Source organism: Ambystoma mexicanum, chromosome 9 (assembly GCF_040938575.1).
Source record: "Ambystoma mexicanum isolate Mex_15411 chromosome 9, UKY_AmexF1_1, whole genome shotgun sequence".
Classification (NCBI taxonomy): Eukaryota; Metazoa; Chordata; class Amphibia; order Caudata; family Ambystomatidae; genus Ambystoma; species Ambystoma mexicanum.
The window spans coordinates 291,101,541-291,125,171 of NC_090931.1; the positions used below are offsets into that span (position 1 = coordinate 291,101,541).

The window sequence follows — 23,631 nt, forward strand, 5'->3', positions numbered from 1 at the left end:
TGAGCTTCTAGTGCTTCTAGTGCCCCTGCCTCTCTGTGCCCATTCCATGTAGTGTCAAGTACAAATGCTTCTATTGAAACTGGCTGACCTCTGAGATTCATTTCTCCTTTTACCTAACCTGGCAGAGGTTAGGTAAAGGGAGAAATGTGTTTTACTGTTTCCCCTGGTTCCTGAGCAGTCTGGTATCTGTAGACACTGGCATAGCTTTGCCATCATTCTAGACTTGGCAAGATGAGCAGTAAGCCTTTCTCAGGGACTTTAGTTTGTCGTTTTCTTGGTTCCTGGACAGTCCAGGAGAATGTCCCCTGCAACTTCTGTGATATGACTGAAAAGATATGGATTCACACTCCCTGTGGGACATGGTGTTAAGATTTCCAAAATAAGCCCTGGTGGGAGGATTTTGGGAAGCCATCCTATTTATAGTAAAAGGGGAAGACATGTCGTTCATTATTTGATGTTTATCTGTGAGTTAGCCCCCCATCATAAGGTGCCATTACATAAACTTGGTGGCAGCGAAAAAACACTTAATACAATGGACCCAACCAAAAACATACAGGAGTATAACCCTTAACACCCGCACTGCTTCCATGTTGCCAAATGTCACCACCAATGTCAATGTTACATCAACTAAACTGACCTCTCGTATAGAAGGATGCAGAAAAACGGTTGAAAAATCGTGACCTCACTTTGTTATGATTTTTTATGATTTTTGTTTTCCTCCTGATCATTATGGCATATAGACATGTTACAAAAGATAATGCAGACATGATGGGGAACAATGAGACAGTTACTAGTATCCCGGATTAAATCACGAACAGCATTTTATATTATTTTACATAGTATTTATTTCGATTTAAAAGGGATATTGGGGAAGATCGTGAAGATATAAATGCATATCTTGATGATTCGGCGCATTTAAAGAAAAACTAATGGTATCAGCACATGAAGAAGGTGGGAAGAATGACGTCGGATGAAAGCTGTTGTGTGTTCCCTTATACCTTATGCTTTGGGAACCACTAAAATATTTATTTAAAGCAACACAAGTATTAGTGAAAAAGGCACATTGCTTGACACACCTTGCACTTTGCCTAACCAGAGGGCAGTCCCAAGGCAGAACAGCATCCATAGTGTGGGTGAATAAATTGACATCTCAAAAATATGAAGATCTAAAGATGTACAAGCTATAAAGTAAAGAGAAAAGCCAGAAACAATGCATCATATAATAAAATGCAAACAGCCTGGCATAAATGGAGCAGTAATCAAAATGGAAGAAAATAAGATGGTACAATGCTAGGATAAGAATGGGAAGGAAATACGAGAATGCTGGGAGAGAAGTCAACTACAAAACTACTCCTGAAGGATGGGCTGATGGATTGGCTGTGTGCAAAGCAACCGCATTAACCAGACAATGGGAAGTAGTTGTGGCAAATGCAGAAAAGGAGTGCAAAGACCAAAGGCCTAAGATTGCAAGATTGTTGACGAGGGTCGACGACAAGGGGCGGACCATTCCAGATAATACTCCTGAAGAATTCGTCTTTATGCTTCAGAAATAATGGCACGGTGAAAGTTGGAGAAAACCACAAGTGAGGTCGTGTTTTTGATGTACCAGGCATGCAGGAAGGAACAGCAGTCCTGGTGGACCATTACTGGTCCTGTGGATCAAGAGCATATATAAAGTTGCCACAAAAATGGGGAGGAGTTAGTTCATTGGTACTGATAAGTATTCCAGCCTTAGTAGTACCACAAAGTGGCCTGTAGATTAGAGACTTCGAAGAAATGGACAAGTACCTGGGGAGAAAAATCTGTTTGATCGAAGCAGACAGAGGAGAGATAATGACTTCTCGGCGATATCAATAGAAGCCTATTATGACATTACAGATGAGCATAAGTTGTTCAGCGGAACGCAGTGATATTCACAGCAATATTCCTGCCAGGAATTCAGACTGCAGTAAATGCCGAGTGGTTACAGATAACCAGATGGGAGATGCTGCAAACCATCAATAAGACAATAAAAGGATTTAATGCGATCGGAGAAGACTTGAGGGCAATTGGGCTCATGGCCCTCTAGAAAAGGTATGTCCTTGACTTAATTACGGCAATGGAAGGAGGGGGGGGGGTGCCAGGATCGGGCCTTCTTGCTGTACATTTATACCTGGCCAGGATGAACAGAATGGGCCTTTGACAGAAGTAATAACGATGTTGTCAACCTTGCACAGAAATGGTGGATGAAGTAGTCAAGACCCAGGACGATGGCTGGCTTTCATCTGTTTTCATGGATTCCAACTTGAATGGGGAATGCCTTCAAATTACTTGAAGCCGTACAAGTGTTGGTATTGCTAGGATTTTGTTTCATAAGCATCATCTTGGGATAATGTCCGAGGACAGCCAAGAAAACTATTGGGATGAAGATAATGATTGATATAGATGCTGGAACTGGTGAAGAAATGCAAAATGAGGAAAGTACCCATGAGAATGTTAAAGGATATTTGTAATGCGCACTATCACTACGGGACTGGTCCCCTGGCGCTCTGGTGGCTCTGAAAAGGGAATGGGGTCAGTTAGTGGGAATACGCAGGAAAAGTGCAAGAGTAGTGATGTGTGATTGTCAGCCTCAGCCCGGTTCACACCGTTCGCTGGGCTTGGGGTGTTTACGGTCGGTAGCCATTGTGTGCTGTTGTGCGAATCTGTGTGGTTTGTTTTGTTGCGGTGTAGTGAAGTTTGTGCAGTTTGTTCTGCTATAGGGTTTTTGTTGTGTTTGGTTAGAGTTTGAGAGGTGTATGCAGAGAGGGGTGAGATTGTTAGTGGGTTGGTTATTGGCATCGCTGTCCAGAAGTGGTGCGCAAAATTTCTGGCCGATATCCACAATCACTTCCATATGTGACGCACGCCCATATTCACAACTGTGCCCAAGCTCGGGCCCTGGCCACCTTTGAAACCTGTCTGTGTGGCAAGCTAATGTTGACGATTCCATGCAAGTCTGGCCTCAGTAGCATTCCCCATGCACTCTAGACGCAGCATTGGTCAACCACTAGTCCATCTAGATGTGGCAATGGTCGATATTCACAATCCTATTCGGTTGCTCACACAGGCCACCGTCCTATCCAAGCACGGCAGATGCCAACACACGCAACTGTCTAGGCGTGGCACCTGCCATCATTCATAACTCCGTCCAAGCATGGCGCATGCCAAAGTCCACGACTCCGTCCAAATGCAGCAACTGCGAACATTCACAATTCCATCTAAGTATGGGACTATGTAGCATTCATGGAGTCGGTGAGGTTGTTAGATGAGGTTGGGCAGGGATGCCAATTCTGTCCTCATGGTGTTGTCGCAAGTGTCCTATTGCACCTTGCGGTGTCTCTTGTTGTTTTAGGAGTTCTCCAGCATGGGGTCTGGCATGGATTCACATGCTCATGAATATTCCCCGTCGTCAGGCCGTGAATCCTCGGTACAGAAAAAATCAGTATCAGTTTCGTTTCTGATCTGTCTTTCTCAGTAGTAACCAATCACTGGTCTCTGGGTCATACTGCCCCCAGCCAATGACTGCCCTCTCCCTAAGCCCAGCCTCTGGCAGCCATCCTCAGATTTTTACCGCGCGTTCAAGTGTTGGGAGTCCTCGTGCTTAGCTCTCGAGCTTTTGCTGCGTTTTCGCGCTTTTTTCAGGAGATTTTCTCATTTTTTTCAGTTAAAAGAGCCTCAAGCTCCACCGTTTCTACTTCCGATCAATGGGGATCCGTTTTGGAGTTTTCTACGCCCCTCAAGGGTGAAGATTTTGTGGAGTTACGCTTTTGGAGGAGTCCAGAAGTTCCGAGGCATACCCCGGACATGGCCCAGGAGAAAGGGAGCTCGACGCCCGGGAAGCTATTCAGGACCTGCCCTGGATGCCAGCTTCAGAACGTTTTCATGGAGGACGAGCATTCGTTATGCCTCTACTATCTCCATGAGGACAAGACGCACAAGGAAAAGGACTGCGCGTTTTGTGGAAACATGTCGGAGCGGACCATGAAGGATCGCCACCTCCGTCTCGCCAACTGGCTGGAAGGTAAGAGCCCGCCAGGCGAGAAGAAGTCCGAGCGGTCTTCTAAGTCCTGTGAGGGTGCTCTGGCGACGGGGGCCCAACAAAAGGCTAAGCACCGCAAGTCCGCGGGCACCGTGAGCGCCGAACGGTCGGGCTCCTTGGCTGCCAGGCAGGGCGCACCATCCCCGGCGCCATCGACCACGAGCCAATGCTCTGGCTCGGGTAAGAGGAAGTCAGAGAACCCGGCGAAGCTTCTGGAGAGCCCCCGGTCGATCTCGAAGACTCCGGCAGAGGGGAGCGAGGCTCGGACCCTCCCCCGAAGGTGAAGGCCCCAGGCGTACAGAAGGTGACGTTGGCCGTGATTCACCCTGCTAGGACCTCGATTGAGGATGTCGCCGCGGCCCTGGCTCAGCCTGTGGAGGCTACACCAGTGGAGGCGCCCTCAGGTACCAGAGTCTCCCTGCCACCGCAGAGGGAGTCGTCTTTCAGGCCCATCGAGAAGACCCCCGCGAAGTCCTCGTTGGAAAAGGGGGGGAGGGGGTGGTGGCCGTCGTGGAAACGGACACGACCTCTGAAGAGGAGCTCATCCAAGTCGTGGAGACCCAGCCCACCGGGAGGGATCCCGACGAGGGCGACGACGAGGGCGACGGTGACGCAGACGAGGCTCCTCAAGAGCCCTCGCTCCCGTCGTTTCCGGCGCAGCAGGACACCTCGGCGGCCATTTTGTCAGCCATCCAATCCTTGTGCTCGGAGATGAGGACTAGGTTGCCCCTTCCCCCGACGGAGGAACCTGAGCCAGACCCGACGGAGGATCCGGAGCCAGGACCTTCGGGGAGCCCACCGCTTAAGAGGAGGACGACGCATCCTAGGCCTCCTCTCCCGCCTCTGTGGCCTTCTCTGCCTTACCCCCCGGTCCACTACCCACGGGGATGATACAGGCATGGACACGACTACGACGGGTACGGATGACGACGGAGGCGACGACGGGACGTGTCCCCCGTCACCCCCTGCCCGGGCGTCCCCGCCCGACGAGATTGGATCCTTCCATGCAATGATCTCCAGGGCATCCGAGCTCTTCCAGCTCTGCCCCGAGGAAAAGGAGGGGCTCCTTTACCAGCGGCGCGAGGCTAAAAGGAAGACGGTCCTCGCCGTACTGCTTCTTGATGACATCTGGGATGAGGGGCTCGCCCTCCTCAAGAACCCTGCCACGGCTCCTGCGAAGAGGGACCGGTACGAGAAGAAGTACCGGGTCCCCGACGCTGCCCCCTTGTGCCTTAGGGCGCAACCACCCCGGACTCGGTCGTTTCGGCGGCGGCCAAGAAGAAAGTGGGGGGGGGGCATCGGCCTCGACTTCAACCTCCCCTCCGGACAGCGAGGGTAGGAAACTGGATGCGATGGGTCGACGGGTCATCTCATCTGCAGCGACGACCATCAAGGCGGCCAACGCCCTGGCCATCGTAGCCCGCTACGACAGGGAGTTGTGGTTCAAGATCGCCCCTCTGTTGGACTTCCTTCCGGATGCCAAGAGGGCTGAGGCCCTGGAAATCTTGCAGGAAGGTGAGATTGCCTCGGACCATGCCATTACGGTGGCTACGGACATCGCCGACACATTTGCCTGAGACGACAAGGATGGCTTAGGGTGACGGATTTCCGCCAGGACGTTCAGACCAAGGTTTTGGACATGCCCTTCGATGGGAACAACCTTTTTGGCAAGGTGGTTGATGAATCCCTTCAGGCAATCAAGACGGACACGGAGACGGCCCGTGCACTGGGTGTGCTCCAACAGCGACAGCCGTCCTTTCGGAGCTCCGGAGGCAGACAGGGTGCCTCCAAGGGAGCCGGCAGCAGCTCCTCTACTTACCGTCAAGCGGCAAGTCGCAGGAGGCCTACAGGGGACGCGGCAAGTCGGGTAGATCCTACCATCGTCGCTAAGGTGGTCAAGGAGGCAAAGCGGCCTCCAAGCAAGATTGAACCGTCCGTCGGGTCGGGCCCCGCCGAAGCACTCCGGTGGGAGGCCGGCTGACGAAGATCGTCGGCGTGTGGGAGTCAATCTCCGACCGTTGGGTGCTGGATGCCCTGGCCCTGGGGCATGCCCTCGAGTTCCAGAAGAGGTGCCCCCGCATTCCTCCCGTGGCCAGGAAGGAAAATCACGTCCCTCAACTGCTGTTGGAAGTACGGACGATGCTCAGGAAAGGTGCCATCGAGCTCGTCCCGAAGAGGCTTCGGGGCTTCGGAGTTTACTCAAGATACTTCCTCGTGAGGAAGAAGACAGGAGGATGGCGTCCCATCCTGGACCTGCGACGACTAAACAAATACATCAAGGCACAGAAGTTCCGGATGGTCACCCTCCAGCACGTGCTGGGACAGCTGGAGGAGGGCGATTGTCTGTCGTCGTTGGACTTGGAGGATGCTTACTTCCACATCCCTATTCTAAAGAGGCACCGAAAGTTCCTCAGGTTTGTGGTCAAAGGGCGGCACTACCAGTTCAAGGCGCTCCCGTTCGGATTAAGATCGGCACCCAGGGTGTTCACCAAGTGCCTAGCACCGGTGGTGGCGCGGCTGCGCCTGCAGGGGATCCACGTCTACCCCTACCTGGACGACTGGCTCATACGGGCAAGGACAAGGGAGCTCGCCGTGGAACACCCTGCAAAGTCCGTCCAGCTGCTCACGGACCTGGGGTTCTCCATCAACTTTCCAAAATCCCACCTGGTCCCGTCGCAAGTCGCCCTGTTTCTGGGAGCACAGCTCGACACAGTGGCGCGGCGGGCCTCACCGTCGGAGGAAAGGATAAGAACCATCCTAGGAAAGGTGCAACGTCTACCGGCCACGGACGTAGCCAGAGTGAGGTCTATCAAGTCCCTCCTCGGAATGATGTCCTTGCCCCATTGCAGACTTCGGATGCGGCCTTTGCAAGAATTCCTCGACGCCCACTGGATCCAGACGCCGGGCAGCTTCGAGGACAGGATCTCGCTCGACGAAACGTTCTGTCAGGCAATACGATGGTGGGGTGTCCGCGCTCAGCTGACAGCGGGAACAGGCTTCCTAGCCCCGGCCCACCAGGTGACGGTGATGACGGATGCCTCCCTGGAAGGTTGGGGAGCGCACACCGGGGGTCTCCACGCGAGAGGCCTTTGGTGCTCCGAGGAGAAGACTCTCGACACCAACATCTTGCAGCTCCGCGCAGTGTTCTGGGCCCTCGGGTCCTTCCTTCCGTCCCTCAAGGGCAAGGTGGTGAGGATCTTCACCGACAACACCACGACGATGTTTTGCATTCGGAAGCAGGGCGGAACCAGATCCCCTGCCCTGTCCAAGGAAGCCCAGGATCTGTGGCATTGGGCCATCGCCCAAGGGATGTTTCTGGTACCCTTTTATCTGGCAGGGATAAAAAACACCATCGCCGACTCACTCAGCAGGGAGCTGCGCTCGTGCCACGAGTGGGAACTGCGCCAGGATCAAGTGGACCGACTTCCTACGATGGGGCGAACCCCAGATCGATCTCTTCGCCACGGCGGCGAACTCCAAGTGCCGGAGGTTCGCCAGCAGGTTTCCCCAACCGAGGAGCATGGGCGATTGCTTTCTCGTTCCTCTGGGACAGTCTGTTCCTTTATGCATTCCTGCCGTTGCCGTTGCTTCTCCGGCTCGTCAACCAGCTCAAGAGGTCCCAGTGCAGGATGATCCTCGTCGCACCGGCGTGGCCGAGGCAGATCTGGTTCCCGGACCTTCTGGACTTGTCAGTGTTCACACCAGTCAAGCTGCCAAAGGACGCGGATCTTCTCTCCAGAGAAGGAGGCGCCATTCTTCATCACGAACCAGAGTCGCTGAACTTGCAGGCCTGGCTCCTGCAGCACTAGAGTTTGGAGAATACGACATCCCGGCCAACTGCAGAGAGGTTCTTGCAAAGGCCATGGCATCCTCAACTCCCAAGTGCTACGGACACAAATGGAAGAGGTTCTCTGTCTGGTGCCGGGCACAGAAGATTAACCCTCAAGTATTGCCGTACCTACTGTCTTTGGCCAAGGCTGGCCTATCTCACGCTTCCATCAAGGTACATCTGGCTGCCGTCTCACGTTACACCAGAACTACAGGACGGGCGTCCTTGTGGTCTCATCGTCTGGTGAAGGAATTTATGAAAGGACTGTTCCGATCATTCCCGCCGCTGAAGGCCCCTGCCCCGGCGTGGGAGCTCAACGTGGTACTAACTAGGCTCATGGGGGCCCCATTCGAGCCTATGCATTCAGTGCCGTTGAAGTTTCTGTCGTGGAAGACAGCATTCACCGTGGCCATCCCCTCTGCACGACGAGTGTGAAAGATCCAGGCCCTGTCTTGCAAGCCTCCATACTTGACTTTTCACGACACGAGGGTGGTGCTGAGGACGCACCCCTCCTTCATGCCCAAGGTGCCGTCAGACTTCCACCTCAACGAGCCATTGGTGTTGCCAGTTTTCTTCCCGTCGCCGGCTGAGAGGACTCTGCACTCGCTAGATGTAGCTAGAGCGCTGAAGTTCTACGTGGACCGCACGAAGAGTTTCCGGAAGACATCACAGCTGTTTGTGAACTTTGGTCCTGTGAATCAAGGGAAGGCTCTCTTGAAGACTTCCATTTCCAGATGGCTCTCCGGCTGCATCATGCACTGTCCCCGGTTGGCAAACCAACCGCTGCCCGGCCGTCTGAGGGCCCATTCGACCAGACCGACCGCTGCTACTACGGCGTTCCTGTCTGGTGTGCCCCTGCTCGACATCTGCAGGGCTGCTACATGGAGGTCGACGCACACCTTCACGAGACTCTACTGCGTCAACCGGGATTCCAGGGAGGAGTCCAGAGTCGGCCAGGCAGTGCTGCGTAACCTGTTCGCCTAAGGTGAGCCTGGTGAGGAGGTAAGAGTTGCTTAATGTTGAGTTGTTGTATTGCTTAATATTGAGACTGTTGCCACCACCCGTGGTTGTGCATGTGTATACTGCTATGTATTCTTATATTCATGAGCATGTGAATCCATGCCAGACCCCATGCTGGAGAAGGAACAAGTTACTTACCTGTAACTGTTGTTCTCCAGCATGGGTCTGGCATGGATTCACATGCGAACCCTCCCGCCTACCCCTCTGCGGCTCTTCACTTGGTCATACTGCCACTTTACGTGCTACCAAATCTGAGGATGGCTGCCAGAGGCGGGGCTTAGGGAGAGGGCAGTCATTGGCTGGGGGCAGTATGACCCAGAGACCAGTGATTGGTTACTACTGAGAAAGACAGATCAGAAACGAAACTGATACTGATTTTTTTTCTATACCGAGGATTCCCGGCCTGAAGACAGGGAATATTCATGAGCATGTGAATCCATGCCAGACCCATGCTGGAAACAGTTACAGGTAAGTAACTTGTTCCTTTTCTTTTTCTTAATCGGTTCTGGGTGTTGTCTGTGGCATCCTAAATTGTATCAACCTGTTCTGTGTTCGATTGTTTAGTTTCAATTTGATTCTGCGGTGTTGAAGAGCCAGGTTTTTAGTAGTTTTCTGAATTGTAGGTGGTCTTTGGTAGTGTTTCTTTCGGGATGTTGTTCCAGTTTTTGCGGCCAGGTGGGAGAAAGAGGAGCCCCTAGTTTAAAAAAAAAAATATATCGTGTTTTTTTTTTTTTTTACATCTGATTTTGATTCCAGGCGGATTTAATTGCTTGTTCTGAGGAGTCATCATTGGCCTTATGTGTTATGCACATTGTTTTGAAGGTGATGCGATGTTTGACTGGTAGCCAATGTAGTGTTTTTAGTGTTGGAGTGATGTGGTCTCTTCTGGAAAGTTTGAGGAGGAGTCTGGCAGCTGCATTTTGGATGCGTTGTAGTTTCGTCAGGAGGTATTCTGGCATCCCGAGGTAGAGGCTGTTTGCGTAGTCGCTTCGTGACATAAGGGCGACGATTGTGAGTGTTTTGTGGATGAAGGTAAGATACTTCTTGTTGTGTGAAGGAGGAAGATGCATTTCTTGATTATTGCATTTATTTGTGGTTCCAAGGTTAGGGTGGTGTTCATCAGCACTCCTAGATTTTTAACTACCTTAGATGGTGTGGGCGTGGTTCCCATTTCCGTTGGCCAAGGAATGTAGATATTATTCTCTTGGTTTTTGAATATAATCATGAATTCTGTCTTTCCTGGGTTGATTTTCAAGTTGTTGGCGTTCATCCAGTTAGACTTCTTTTACACACTCAATTAGGGTTGAGTGATCAGCTTGAGTGTCTTCGATTTTGTAGATGATTTGAGTGTCTGCGTAGTTGTAGCATGTAATTATGTATTTTTTTGAGGCTTCTGATTACTTGAGTCTGGTAGATTGTTGATAGTGACGATCCCTGTGGTACTCCAGTTGTTAACTCGTGGAGTAGATGTGAAGGGTTTTATCCATACGGTTTCTGTTCTGTCTGCTAGGAATGATTTAATCCAGAGTAGTGCCATGTCTGCTATACCTATATCTTCCAATCTTTTGGTTAGGGTGTCGTGGCTTAACTGTGTCGAAGGCTGCAGAGAGGTCAAGCAGAATCAGAGCTGAGGTTGTGTTGGAGTCTGCGTTTGTTTTTAGGTAGTCCCAGATGGATGATGGCGCCGATTCTGTTCCTCTTGCGTGTCTGAAACCGACTTGTGCTTGGTCTAGCAGGTGGTGTTTTTCTACATGTTCTTGGGTTACTTTGTATATGCAAGTTTCTAGGAGTTTTGCCGGGTAGTGGATGTTTGAAATCGGTCTTTAGTTGAAGAGGTCTTGCACGTCACCACTTGTTTTTTAAAAGCGGTGTGATATATATGCTGATTTGAAGGATCGTGGTACAGTTCCTTTTGGGAGTGAAACATTTAGAAGATTTCTGTAGTATTCTGATGGCGTTCCTTTTGCGAGGATTGATTTGTAGATGTCAGGGCGGCAGGGATCCATGGGTGAACCTACTTTCTTGCTGTGTTTTACCAGCTTGGCGAATTCCTCTGCTGATATTTAAGGAATGTTTTGGAGTTTGTGCTGTGGCTCTTCGTTGGGTCCGGTTGGTTGAGTGTTATGGTTGGTCTGTTTTGTATGATTTGTTGGATGTCGTTGATTTTGTTCTTGAAATGGTCTGCCAAGTCGTTTCAGAGTTTCTCTGAAGGGATTGGAGTGTTGTCGCAACCAGGTGGGTTTCTAATTTCTTTTATTATGTTGAACATTTCTTTTTCTGTGTTGGTGGCATCAGTGATTCTGTCGTCATAATGCCTTCTCTTCACCTTTTTGAATTTCCTTCTTCTATACATGGCTTTGTTTCTGGAACACTGTTTTCTTGTCTTGGTTGTATTCTTTCCACCATTCCAATTCCAGCTGAGGGGGTAAATGTTTTTTCCGGGTGATGTTTCCAATTGTATCAACAATCCATTTGTGGAGTTGCTCAGCTTTCCCGTCTGTCTGCCAGCTCCAGTTCTGTAGTTGAAGGTTTGGTCATCTCCAGTTGTTCCATTAGGTTGCTTGCTTTGATGGTTTTCCAGTTTCCTTTAGTGATGTTTGTGAGTTTGGGGGGCCGAATGCAGACTTGAGTTGGTAGTGTGATCACGAATGGGATGATGAGATGGTTGCTCCATAGTATTTGTATTGGTGGTGCCACATCGATCAGTGTTTCCTTGGCAAAGATTGCGTCAAGGGTGTGTCCTGCCGAGTGTGTTGCCTCTTTGACCAACTGTTGTAATTTCATGTTTGTAAGATGTCCAATTAGTGAGTTTTTGAATTTGAGCTGCTTTTCTTCTAACCAAATGTTGAAGTCCCAGAGGATTATTGGATGTTCTTGCTCGATGGCTATGTTGGTGATGGCTTCTATGAAGTTGTCAAAAAAGATTGCATCGTATGTTGGTGGTCTGTAAACCAGAATGAATGTGATGTTTGTTTTTGGATTTGCTAATAGGTTTACGACCATGGTTTCGCAGTGGATAAGAGGTTTGTTTTTACTTTCAGGTGTCCTTTTAATGCTATTGCAAGGCCTCCTCCTTTATTTTTCCGGTTTACCTGTAGGCATTTGAAGTTGGTGGGGAGTCAGCTTCGGAGTTGATTTTGTAGTTGTCATCCAGCCATGTTTCTGTGATGAATAGGATGTCAATGCTGTTGTCGCAGAGAAGGTCAAGGATCTCTGAGTGTTTTGACATGGATCTTGGCGTTTATTAGGTTGCAGTGGATTTTAAAGGTGTAGTTTGGTTTGTGTTTAAATATCGGCATTGTCTTCTGACTGGTGTTACGATTTCCTTCCAGGTCGAACTTTTGTTGAGGAGTTTTTATCATTGTCTGGGTCGTCGAAAAGTTTGTCTAGGTTCAGTCTTGGGTTTTTGTTTCCCTCCGGTTCCTCTTTTAAATTTTGTGGCTGTCGACTGGAAGGTCCTCTTGTTTTGGTGATGTAAGGTGTTAGTACGTCTAGTATGATTATTATGTTGTTTATTCTGTTGTCCGTTCTTCTTCTGCATGGTTGTTTGGTTGTTGTTGATTTGTACGTTGGGTTGGCTGGTTCTGGTGACTGGTTATTTGAGAGGTAAGGAGTTAGAGGGATTTTTCTCTTCTCTGCGCTGGTTCTGTTGTCGTTCCTGTCTGTGGGAGTGTGTCTGCAGTTGAGTCTTCGGTGGTGTTCAGTTGTGTTTGCTCTTTCTGCTCTGTCTTTCCTTTGGTCCAATTTGTTTGTGCAGCATTTATGAGGTTGGGCATTTTTTTTGTTTGCTTTTATTCCTGTTAGTTGATGCAGAGTTGGTCTTTTTTGCTTTGGTCCGGCTGTCTTGTGGTGTTGGACTGGGTGTGGGGGATTGTCTGGTGCAAGTTTGTGCTCAGTCTGCTGGGTGGTCTAGTCAGGTGATATTGCTGGGTGGTTCAGATGCTGTCTCGAGTTAAGTTGAGGAGGCTTACTAGGGTTATTTTGTTGGGCTATTCCAGTGGTAGTCCCTAGTCTGGGTCTCCCTGAAAGAGGCTTACTGCAGTAACAAACTCAGTGTTTCAGGAAGGGCATAGCTAATAACTACAGAATTGTCCTAATGGGTGCAAACTGAAGGAACAAGCTAGTAAGCACACTACTATCTTAGGGGGAGCAAGCTAATAATCACAGTACTAGCCTAGAAGGTGCAAGCTAATAATCACAATACTAGCCTAGAAGGTGCAATCCAATAGTAATGGCCTAGAGGGCATGAGCTAATAAACACAGTAAACAGTACTAACCCTGAAGGTGCGAGCTGATAATCACAGTACCATCTTAGAAGGTGCAGGCTAACAATCGGAGTGCTATTCTGTCGTGGTGGTTTCTAGATGTGAATTAGGTCGATGTGTGCTAATCTCGAAGGGTGGGGCACAGTCTAACAATCACAGTACTATCCTAAGGGGAAAGCCAACAATCACTGTAGTATCCTGGAGGGGATTAGCTAATAGTCACAGTACTATCCTAGAAGGTGCAAGCCAATAATCACAGTACTATGCCAGAGGGCACGAGCTAATAATTACAATACTAGACTAGAAGGTGCAGGCTTTGAGAGTCCTGCATAGTGGGAGGGATGCCTACAGTTAACAATGCAAATTGAATACCAGACAATGCAGTTGGAGTATAGAGCACTGCTAACTATGAGAGTACTGTATAGTGGGAGAAAGGCCCACGCCAAACAGACCAATTGGGTACAGCACCAAACGCAGTTAGATTTGACAGTGTGCGAGAGAGGGAGACAGTGGAAAATAATCAGTGTTTTAGATAAGTTTGCCAGGCTTCTAGGCTTCCAGGGTAGAGTAATTGCTCTACTCCCACCCGAGGCCGCTTCTACCGTACTGGGACTCGTCCAAGTCATTGCTGGTTGACGGCTGACCACTGGTTTCCCCTGCTGACACCTGAAGACACGATCTGGAGCAGCCACAGTAGGAGCCGCCCTTTGCCTTGGGGCCCTTAGCTGCAGGGGCTGCCGGGCAGAGGGCTGCCCTGGAGCGGGTAGTTAAAAGCACCAAAGCGGCCAATATGGGGTGGTGGGCGGCCCGGGAGGTGGCAGGGACGCGGGTTGGAGCAGCAGGAAGGGCTGGAGGAGCGCGGTGCACACGGGGCCTGAGGGCACCAAATTTACAAAATGGAGGCTCTGGAAGTCTCTAGGTAATGCGGCTCACCTGGCTGTCGGCGGGAAAGTGAATCAAGCACGCAGATGTGCTCCTTTGGCTAGGTTGACCAAAGAAAGCACCCTTGCACCTCCAAGAATGAAGTATTACTATCCTAAGGATCATACAAAATATGTAGAATGCTCGCTGTTCTGTCCACCATCAGGTGTTTGCCGCTATATGACCTGGAGTGTAGATGCAAATATAAAAATGCAGGTCACCTGAGGGGGGGTAACAAAGATATGGATTCCAAAGAAACGACAGTATGAAGAGAAAATGGAGATGACAATGTGGTCGAGGACTCGATCAGAGGGGGCAATTTAGAGGAGCAGGTAGACAAACATATCCTAACTCCCACCGCCGTCCTACTGGAACAGCAAGAGAAGAGCTGTATGTGGGACCCCCTGTGTTGTACCTATAGCACATTGAATGTACGAGAGATGATATGCACTCAACCATACCGAGTGTACCCTCTCACTGAAAGAGTGGAAAGGTGTCTGCACGTACCAATGGACGTCATGTAGTGCTGAGTGACATCTGACAAGGGTATAGTGATGTCATGAAGAAGATATGAGGATATTCTGATACAATATGAGAATACTTAATGACGCTGTAACTGAAGTGACAAGAGAAACCTGTACGAAATGATAAAGTAATCATGTATGCAAAAGAAGATCAAGTAACTTGTGGACCAATAAGTGTAAATACACAGTAACGCAAGGTAGATGAAACGCATAGAAGCTTGCTATAGAGGAAAATATAACGTGGCACGGACGGCCATGATAGGAAAATGGATGTCGGCTCGTGCAGAGATTCATTCAAGCTACCTCAGAAACAGACCAGGGCTGCAGAGTCGGGAGACGCTGGGAAACAGCTTTGTGTGCCAACAAAGAGGAGTCTATGTTGGACTGGGATCAAGGATGGTATTTCCAGGAATAGCTGCAAAGCACAAAGAGAAGCAGATGGCTATGCCATGAGCATGAGACCTATTTCTCTTAGATTAAAGAAGAAAACATGTGCAAGATCCAAGTATTGGACAATTAACAGTGAATAAGGCTCATACAAGATGGAGTGAGCAAGTCTCAGAGGACAAAAGAGCAATAACACCTGGTATAATTGAATCAAATGGCAATAAATAGGAGGTCGAAATTGACATATTTTTAGTCTGCTCACACGTGATGCTGAAGTCGGGGCGGGGGAGGGCTGATGAGAGATAATGGACTAATTACAAAGTTTGGGAGTAATCTGATGGATTTAAGCACCTGGGTTTCAGTTTCCTTATGTGCTGCTAGCCAAGCCGAAAGTCCAAGGTTGGGTGGGAATGCCAACCAATCAGTGGGTCTATGGGCCAACCTACTATACAATGTTGCATATACCAATCCGCTGCCATTTTGTCTGCTGTAGTCCGTATCATACTTGGAGGTAGTTCAAGGCGTGTCCTACAGATAAGGGGCAGCAAATTAAGTACTAACCCATATATGTTCTTTAAGTAGATATGTTCCCCCTAACCAATCCCTCCCGCCATTAGGTTTTAAAGTTTGCCACGTAGGACGAAGTCCTAGATCACGCATATTAGGGAATAAGACCTCTGTAATCCAGTTTGTGTGCGAGTGTGCAAGCATCAGTCCAATGTCTGCCAGTCTAACCTGCTTTCTTAAATTGAGAATAAAGTAGTACTTTGCCATATTCTTTGAGTCTGTCCGATTATTTGGTCTGAAATATTTGTTGGTAATTCCATCTAGCACAAGCAGAGTCTGATGAACAATTGCAAGAACCCTCCTTTTATCCATGATTCAGGCTTGGAGTAAGCCCACCAATCGTAAGTATCTGCAACATTCGAGCAGCCAGGGGTTATCAAATTGTGAACAACCAATGCTCACCACATCTGCAATCAACGGACTTTCAAGCACCAGTCTATGTGGATTGGGACTAGACCGACCCTGCCACTTCCTCTGGCTCACACACAAAGCCAGTTTGTAAGAGAAAGCGGCAGCTTTCCCCGGGAAAGAGATTTTCATATAAGGCATTTCTTGAACTGAAAAGGCAGAAAGGCCATAGATCAATCTGGCTAAAGAACAAACGAAAAATCTCGTAGCACGTCTCTTTGGGTGCTAGCCACCTTTTTAGTAGCCATTCACAGTGAATGCAAAAGTGCATAAGTAAAATAAGCTAACATGGTAAAAATCACAGAGCTGCCCTCAGCTTGTCTTGGTGCACATTTTTCGAAGTACCAAAAAGCCATTATATGAAAGTTAGAAGTATACAAATAATGCACTTAATTGGAAGGTGATGTGTGCAATTGTGAAAATGCTAAAATTGGGGACTAGTCGGTTTCCCCATAAGAATGAGCAAAACAGGCAAGGGAAGTACAGCCTAAGGCTGATTTCTAAAAAGGCAGGACAATGTTCAAAACTAGAGAAAACAATGGGGGTCGCCTAGGAGTTTATGGTGGGAAAGACGCAACAAAAAAAACCTTTGAACATCATCCATTAAAATTTAAAATGAATTTGTCACTGTAAAATCACTCTTCCATGGTTATTTGTCATTGTCCTAGACACTTTGTCCCTTTTTACCTTCAATGCTGCAATAATAAGTAATACTATACCCCACTTTGCACCCTTTGTCCAGTCAAGATTACAGCGTTGATGCTTCTTTTGTTTATATATTTTTTTTTAAAAGCACTGTCGTAATGTGGTATTTTCTAGCATTGCAAATGGGTATTTTACATTCTTCAGTGGCCTTCTCGGGCATGGATTTTTAGTAAATGTTTCCCACTTTGTTACATTTATCCACGCACAAATTGAGTGAGGTAACTCGCTCTTTTCATTCATAGCAGCAATTTTTGGATTCAAATGCTTTTTGGGGGCCAGTTGATAGTGAAGCAATGATCAAGTGTTTTGAAATCCTTTAGGGCACTAATGGTGATGTTCAGATAACTTAGTCTGTGGTGTTTAGCATGAGATTTTTCTGGTAGCCTCTTACGCGACATAAATATGAACAGACTTTGACGTAGGGGTCTGCAATCTTTAACTTGCCAGTTCATTTTCACTACAACTTATATTAGCTCTGGCCATCATATTCAATGGTAAGGTATCATGGGATTCATGATCCAAAACCTCTGGACAACTGCAGGTTGCAGGACATTTCGTAGTCTCATCCAGTTCAGATAATGCCCAGTGTTGGGTGTTGGGTAAGATTTTTATATCTATTATAAATCTTCCTCACCTGTGTCAACCCCAGAACTTAACTTTTGGCTTTGACTAGGTTACTATTTTACCTTGTCCCTAGGTGAAGTGGAATCTCCTCCCTACCCCACCCACCTCGTTGTTTGCTTTTTTTATGGGTGACCATATGTCTCTCCATGGTGTATGGTTGAAGTTATAGTTTTCTATAACTTCTGGGTAGCCCCTTTGGGCTTCCTTGTTAATTTCTCTTTACATGTACTTGGGTGAACTACAGTTCCCAAGTAGAAAAGAGGGATTTTCATCACCCTTTACATTTTATATAGTGAGCCAGCACACCTCACCTGGTCTAAATTGCTGGGGTATACAAGGTTTATCTCTTTCTTACTTACCTGTAGCATTTTTGTTGCAATTGCAAATTTACTTGAATGGCTGGTGGCAGTGGTTTTACCTTAGTGGCTTTTTAGTGTTATGACTCACGGGTTGTTAAATCGGCCGCTGTAATGCACAGAAGGGGCACCATTTTTCTAAAATGGGAGTTCCTTCTTTTTTCACCATTTCCTGCTTGCTTGTAGGTTCTGAGGTCTTCCCCCGCCTTTCTTGGCGGGAACGACCTCAGTGGGAGTTTTGTCTTAAGTGGGAAACCTTTGTATTGCCAGCCAAGGCTCCAGAGTGTCTGAGAATGCAGGAAGAGAGGAAGGAGTCCACAACTCTTCAGCCCTTTGTCTCTTTCACCTTGCCTGAAAGGAGCCCCGTCTCAATTGGATAGCCAGGCTGCCCCTTTCTATAAAATGCAGGGAGAAATTGCAGAAGTTGTGCTGTAGTTCCTGTTAAAAGCTCCGAACCTGGAAGCTGCTGACCTGAGTCCGAAGAGGAAGATGACAAAATTGCGGCTGCGATTATTGCCAACTATCGGAGAGCCTGTTGTGTAACTGGAGCCTGCTGTTAACCCTTCCTCCAAGTGACCCGAGGACTCCGAGAATGAGGACTCCCCCTACCCAGAGCCTGGTGAGATCTACTAGTCTCAAGAAAACCTGCTTTCTGAACCATCCCACGTCATGCTGTGACCTTGTGGGGGTACAATACCCCAATACCCTGGGACCTTGAGCCATTTTGCAGTGCACAGTCTTCCGTAGTCAGAATCGAGCTGAAACTTTGGTGGCATCCTGCTAGTCCTCCAAAGACACAAATTGAGTCCTTGAAGTCCCCTCACCAGAGTGCTGGACCAAAATAGCGACGAGAATTCGACCAGCAATATTCAGTGTTCTTCTGGCTCCTGAAAAGGGTGCCAAAACCACAGAGCCACATCCAGTCATGAAGAGACTCTTGCCTGGAGCCTTCCCTGTCGATCTCTGCTGCAAAATCCCTTCCAAAGTCCTGTCTTCAGTCATCATGACAAAGGAATCCATCATCCGTGTTTTTGGCTGCAGATCTTGAAGTCTACCTCAGCACAGAAGTAGTTTGCAGCAGGACATGTGTTGCCTGGGGTATTTAGTTACTTTTGTGATTCCTGTGTAGCTTTGGTGTGTGTCTTGTGATTGGGAGGCCTCTCATCCAGTGCATCCAGGCCCACTGTTAGAATCCTCCTAGGGTGTCTTCTCAGAAGTCCCTCAAGCCTACCTACCTAACTCTAAAGTGAACTACTTACTTGTTTGAACAGTCTTCCACAGAAACTCTGACTTTTCCTGCAACTGAACCCTATGTACAGCTGGCACCTAGGGTCCCTCTTCTGCCTCTGAGAGAACTCATGCAATAGACTAGGTAAGGAATGGATAATAAAAGGATTCTGCCTAAGGTTTAACAAGTGTTTAAAAGTTACTTACTTGTGAATGCGTTGGTTGGTACCTCGGAGTGAGCAGTTACAAATGTTCTTACTTAACATTGAATGTGTTCTGCCAGACTGAAGTATATGCTAGGTTATTTTACTCACCTGTAAATTGGTTATGCCTCTTTCCCAAAAGTAATTCTGTTGGCTTCACTCAACTTTTTATTTCAGAATATTGGTGTATGCATTTGCCAACTGGGTCTTGCTTCACCTGGCTTGCTGTATAGCCTGCCTATAATAGGTCTGCCTTAGGTTTTACTTACCTTGAATAGCTTTGAGCCATCCTAAAGAGTACCTTAGTCTCTGTTCCACGGATCTGAAAAGTAATAGTATATTACACCTTTAGGTTTTACCTGCCTAGAGTTGCTGTGTGCCGTTCTTAAAACGTGTCCTGTAGGTGTAGCTGAACTTGGTCTGCCTGGTACAATCCTAAATTAGTGTAGAAAGTAATTGCTTACCGAAGTCTGTGTTCCACTTATCTGAAAAGCAACTCATTATATATTACACCAAAATGTCTTGCTCACCTGGTATATCTACGTGTTATCCAGATTGTAGTTATAGGTTTATACTGTTCCTTGAATCTGTGTTTCACTATTCAGAAAAGTATCCTACTACCAGAGTTGGCTTACTAAGTGATTCCTTAACTGAGTGTCACTGCATGACTGACAGGGTCTACTATTCTTTATTTAATATAAAGTAATCTAAAAGTAACTGATGGTTTTACTCCCCATGAATAGGCGAGTCCTATACTAAATGTGTTTGATAAGGTCTGACTTCCCTAGACATATGGTTAGTTTTCTGAGCAGCTTTGGTCTGAGTACTTTAAAGCATTGTGTTGCGTTTTTATAATTGTGTTTATATACAATGTCGTAGTATTTACCCACGATTCATCTTGGCCTACTTGTATTTAAATCATTTATTTTTACAATACATAATGTTTCTTTGGACCATATGTATGCTACAATTTCTTTGTACCAAGCTACAGCCCTCTCCCTCCTAAAATAAGCTGGGCTACTCGTTCTATGCTATCAAATATTCGAGTGGTACATCCTTATACGAGGAGTGGAGTTTTGGACTGTCTGTTTTATGGTTTTACTAAGCCCTTAGTTGGACTTCAGAAAAACTGTCCTAAGATTGGGCAAAAAGACCGTAAGAATATCTCCATCCTCATGCAGTCTTTTTCTTTTAATAGGGCTTCACTCCCCCTGTACTGGTGTTTGTGCAGTCTATTGAACGCGCAAAAGAACTTTTTCATGAACTCGTATACGAAGGTATTAATGTGGATGTTATTCATGCAGACAGAACTCAGCAGCAGGTGAGAGACTAAGGTTATTTTTTGTCAGCCATGCTCCAATGGGATTGTGTGTTGATATTGAAAACTTTGGAGAAGCTTTGGAAGTGTAGTCGATTCCAGGCAGCTCCAGTAGTTGTCTGAAATGGGTATTTAAAGAAATTTTAATGTGGATTAGATTAATCTGAATTTAATAGTGTCCTGTTTTCCGAAACACAAACCTGTGCACACTGAATTCTAAAAGCATGCTAAGTTTGTTGTGGTGCTGCGCGCTGTTATTATGATAGTGGCCTGAGCTTGAAACACTCCTACTTGTGTCCCTCCTCACCACAAAATTATAAGTAGGGATGTCTGATTGGGTCTTGATCTTGCACGCTCTGATACCGTTTTAATACAAAATGTTGATCAAAACCAGTTGTACAGAACAGAAGAAAACACCTGTAGATTAGTGGTAAGCCTCTTAAACAATTGAAGCTAAGCAATTCAATTTGTATTAAGTATTCATTATTTTCAATACAATTGTTAAATTAGCACTTTACAAATCTATACAGGTCCTGGAAAATGCTGCCTCTTGCCGTACCCATCATCACTGCTCCCCAGCTCTTTGCCTAGTCCAGAATTTTGAGCCTGTCTGGTTAATTGTGGAACCGTGCCTGCACTGATTTTGGGTCTCTAGGAGGTCCGCCGGCTCTGTGCACCATCTCGATTTTTGTCGATTTTTGTCTCGCCAGTCGAGTCGTCCTGGAAGAGGAGTTTTGTAATCTCATGTATTGTTCGCTTGAGAGCTCTTTCCATCTCCCCTCCTTCTCTGGGATCCCGAAGAACTGGAGGTTGATACTCCTCTCACGATTCTCAAAATCGTCAATTTTTAGCACCATGTCAGCCTCTCTTCTCGCCAGCTCCCTCATCCTAACATCCCTTTCAGTTTCCAGAGTGTCTAGGGAGGATTGGTTATACTCCACCTCTTGTAACCTCTCCTCCATATTGTCGAACCTGACATTGATCTTGTCGACTTTGCCCCCTATATCAGCTCTCATGCCCTTGATTTCCTCCAGCAGTGAGGTGAAGTCCCTCTTTGTCGCCATAAAGTCTTCACCTCCAGACGCCATAGTCTCTCCCGCCTCACTATGCTCTCCTACGACCCTGCCCTGGAGCGCAAAATCAGCAAGACAGGTTTTGAAATCCATACAAGGGTACACCACGCTGAGGTGGCCCTCGGGCGCAGCCTCCCCTCGATACCCCAGCAACGCTGGGTAAACGGACCAAGAGAGGGCCCGGACAGCAAAAGATCCCTGTAACTAGAGACGAAGGAACGCAAGCCTATATCGTGCCCCCCGTCTGGCTCCTCAGGACCTTCCTTATGTTGTACCGGGTGACTCCCGGGCTGCTTGTCTCAAACTTTGTGATGTTCATACACCACCTCCTCGAGGAGCAAATCCCTGTGAATGGGGCTTGGTCAAGGAGGCGCACAACCCGAGGCCAAGGGCCGCAAACTTCAGCTCCCGGCCCAGCTGAGGTCACACATGCCAGGAGGCACAGTTCTCAAGCCTCCACTTGGTGGCCCGTGCTCTCAATGTGTCAAATGGTCCCTTCTCCACACCCCAAACAACCGGGGTCACCGTATTCAGAATAAACCAACTTGTCACGTGGGCCTCCCCCTCGCCTCTGGGAAGTCCCAGTTTAAACCTGGGCCCTCTGTCCGGGCTGCCTCCAGGACAAGACTCCAATGGGAGGCCCCTGCACCCCAGCACAGCTCCCATGTGCACTCCAGGCTCCAAAGTCATATGGCCCCTGGGCCAGGGTCGGCGATGCGGGCACACTCCTCAGGACTGGGGGTCCTGACCTCTATTGGCTCCTCTGCATGCATGTTGTGAGGTCTATGCCTCTTCATTCACTGTGGCCCGGACTTTCCGTCTGAGTCTAGTGTCTGCATGAGGGAACCGCAGCTCAATATCCGAGGGCCCCAGAGGGGGCTCCACACCTCAGTTACACTCCCCAGTCTTTGCTTCCAGTTGACAATCTCAGGACCCCAGAATCTGGTCCGGGGAGGCAGACACACGCCCCAGTACTGGGGGCCCACTCCTCCCGGGACTTGCCCAAAGTGGACTCCAATCACCTTTACACCAAGGGCTCTGCAGTCCTCCACCACTAGTCTGGGGGCCTAGTGCTTCCGTATGGGCCCAGTACCTCTCAGGTCTGCCCCCTCCATGCCCCCACCAAGACCTGCAGCCCCTGACTTGCTTGTTGCCTCAATCCTCCCCTGGAAAGTCCTGTGTGGGGTGCATAGTCTCCTGTGTCTCCTGCATTGCCCCAAGCTTACCGCTCAGGCCTCCTGTTTTGCTGCTGGGGAGGGGGAGCAGATCTCCTCTTTCCTGGTCCGGCACGCGGGGGGAGCGAATCCTATCCAGTTCGCAACATGGGGAAGCGGGGGTAGGGGGGTTTAACTCCCCCTGATAGCCCGAGTCAGCACCAAGAAAGCGCATCCCGCGAGGGACACCGCTCAGCAGAAAAAGCACTTTCGCTTTCCAGGGTGGAGGTGTGGGGGGGATCCTGGCGCTGGTTCTCAGGTCTCCTGCAGTCGATTTTCTTGATTTTCAAAGCTACGTGCTCCTTGTCAGATCCTCTGGCCACCTCTCACTGGGGGAGGGTTTGAGTATGGGGACACTTTTTTTTTTTTCTTCCCGGGGCCTGGGTGACAGAGGAGCACTATCAAGCAGCCTCCATCCACACGCCCCTTGGTGGCCACCTCTGCTTAGTCTGTTTTACTACACGTTCCATGTTGGCCATGGAGTCAAGCCAAGTGTTGGAATGCAGTTCATAGTGGGAGCAGCACATGTCTGTTTTTCCCTTTGCAGTATTTAGTATGGTGTGAATTCCGTGGGATGGAATTCCGCTAATTGATTCCATGCACCTGGAGTGATGTCCCTCCAGTGTTCCTGCTCATTTGGGTAAACGTTTGTTTTTACTGGTTGACCAGCTGCCATTATAGGATAATGTGGATCTACAGAACAGACAGGAATCAAGGACTGATCCACATCCTCTGCTTTGTCCGAATGGGGTCGTTTGTGTCAAATACTGAATTAGTTTCAGAGCAAATGCAAGCGTCTGGCGGCTTGTATTATGTACTTAAAATTTTTCAAATTGAAGACTAGGTCGTTATGTTTTTGGGTTCTCTGGTATAGGTATTTGCGCATTGTCTTGTCGCGCAGTCCAAGATGAATACTGCTGCTGTTGTGCA

At 48.2% G+C, this 23,631-nt stretch overlaps 1 protein-coding gene across 1 annotated transcript in view; it reads left to right on the top strand.

Annotated features, from left to right (window-relative positions):
- The window catches only part of DDX52 (DExD-box helicase 52), a 376,512-nt gene that overhangs the window by 161,441 nt on the left and 191,440 nt on the right, over nt 1-23,631 (top strand). The window contains exon 10 of the mRNA XM_069614668.1: nt 20,295-20,417. Within this exon, the coding sequence (XP_069470769.1) occupies nt 20,295-20,417 (123 nt within the window). The remainder of the gene's footprint in view (nt 1-20,294; nt 20,418-23,631) is intronic.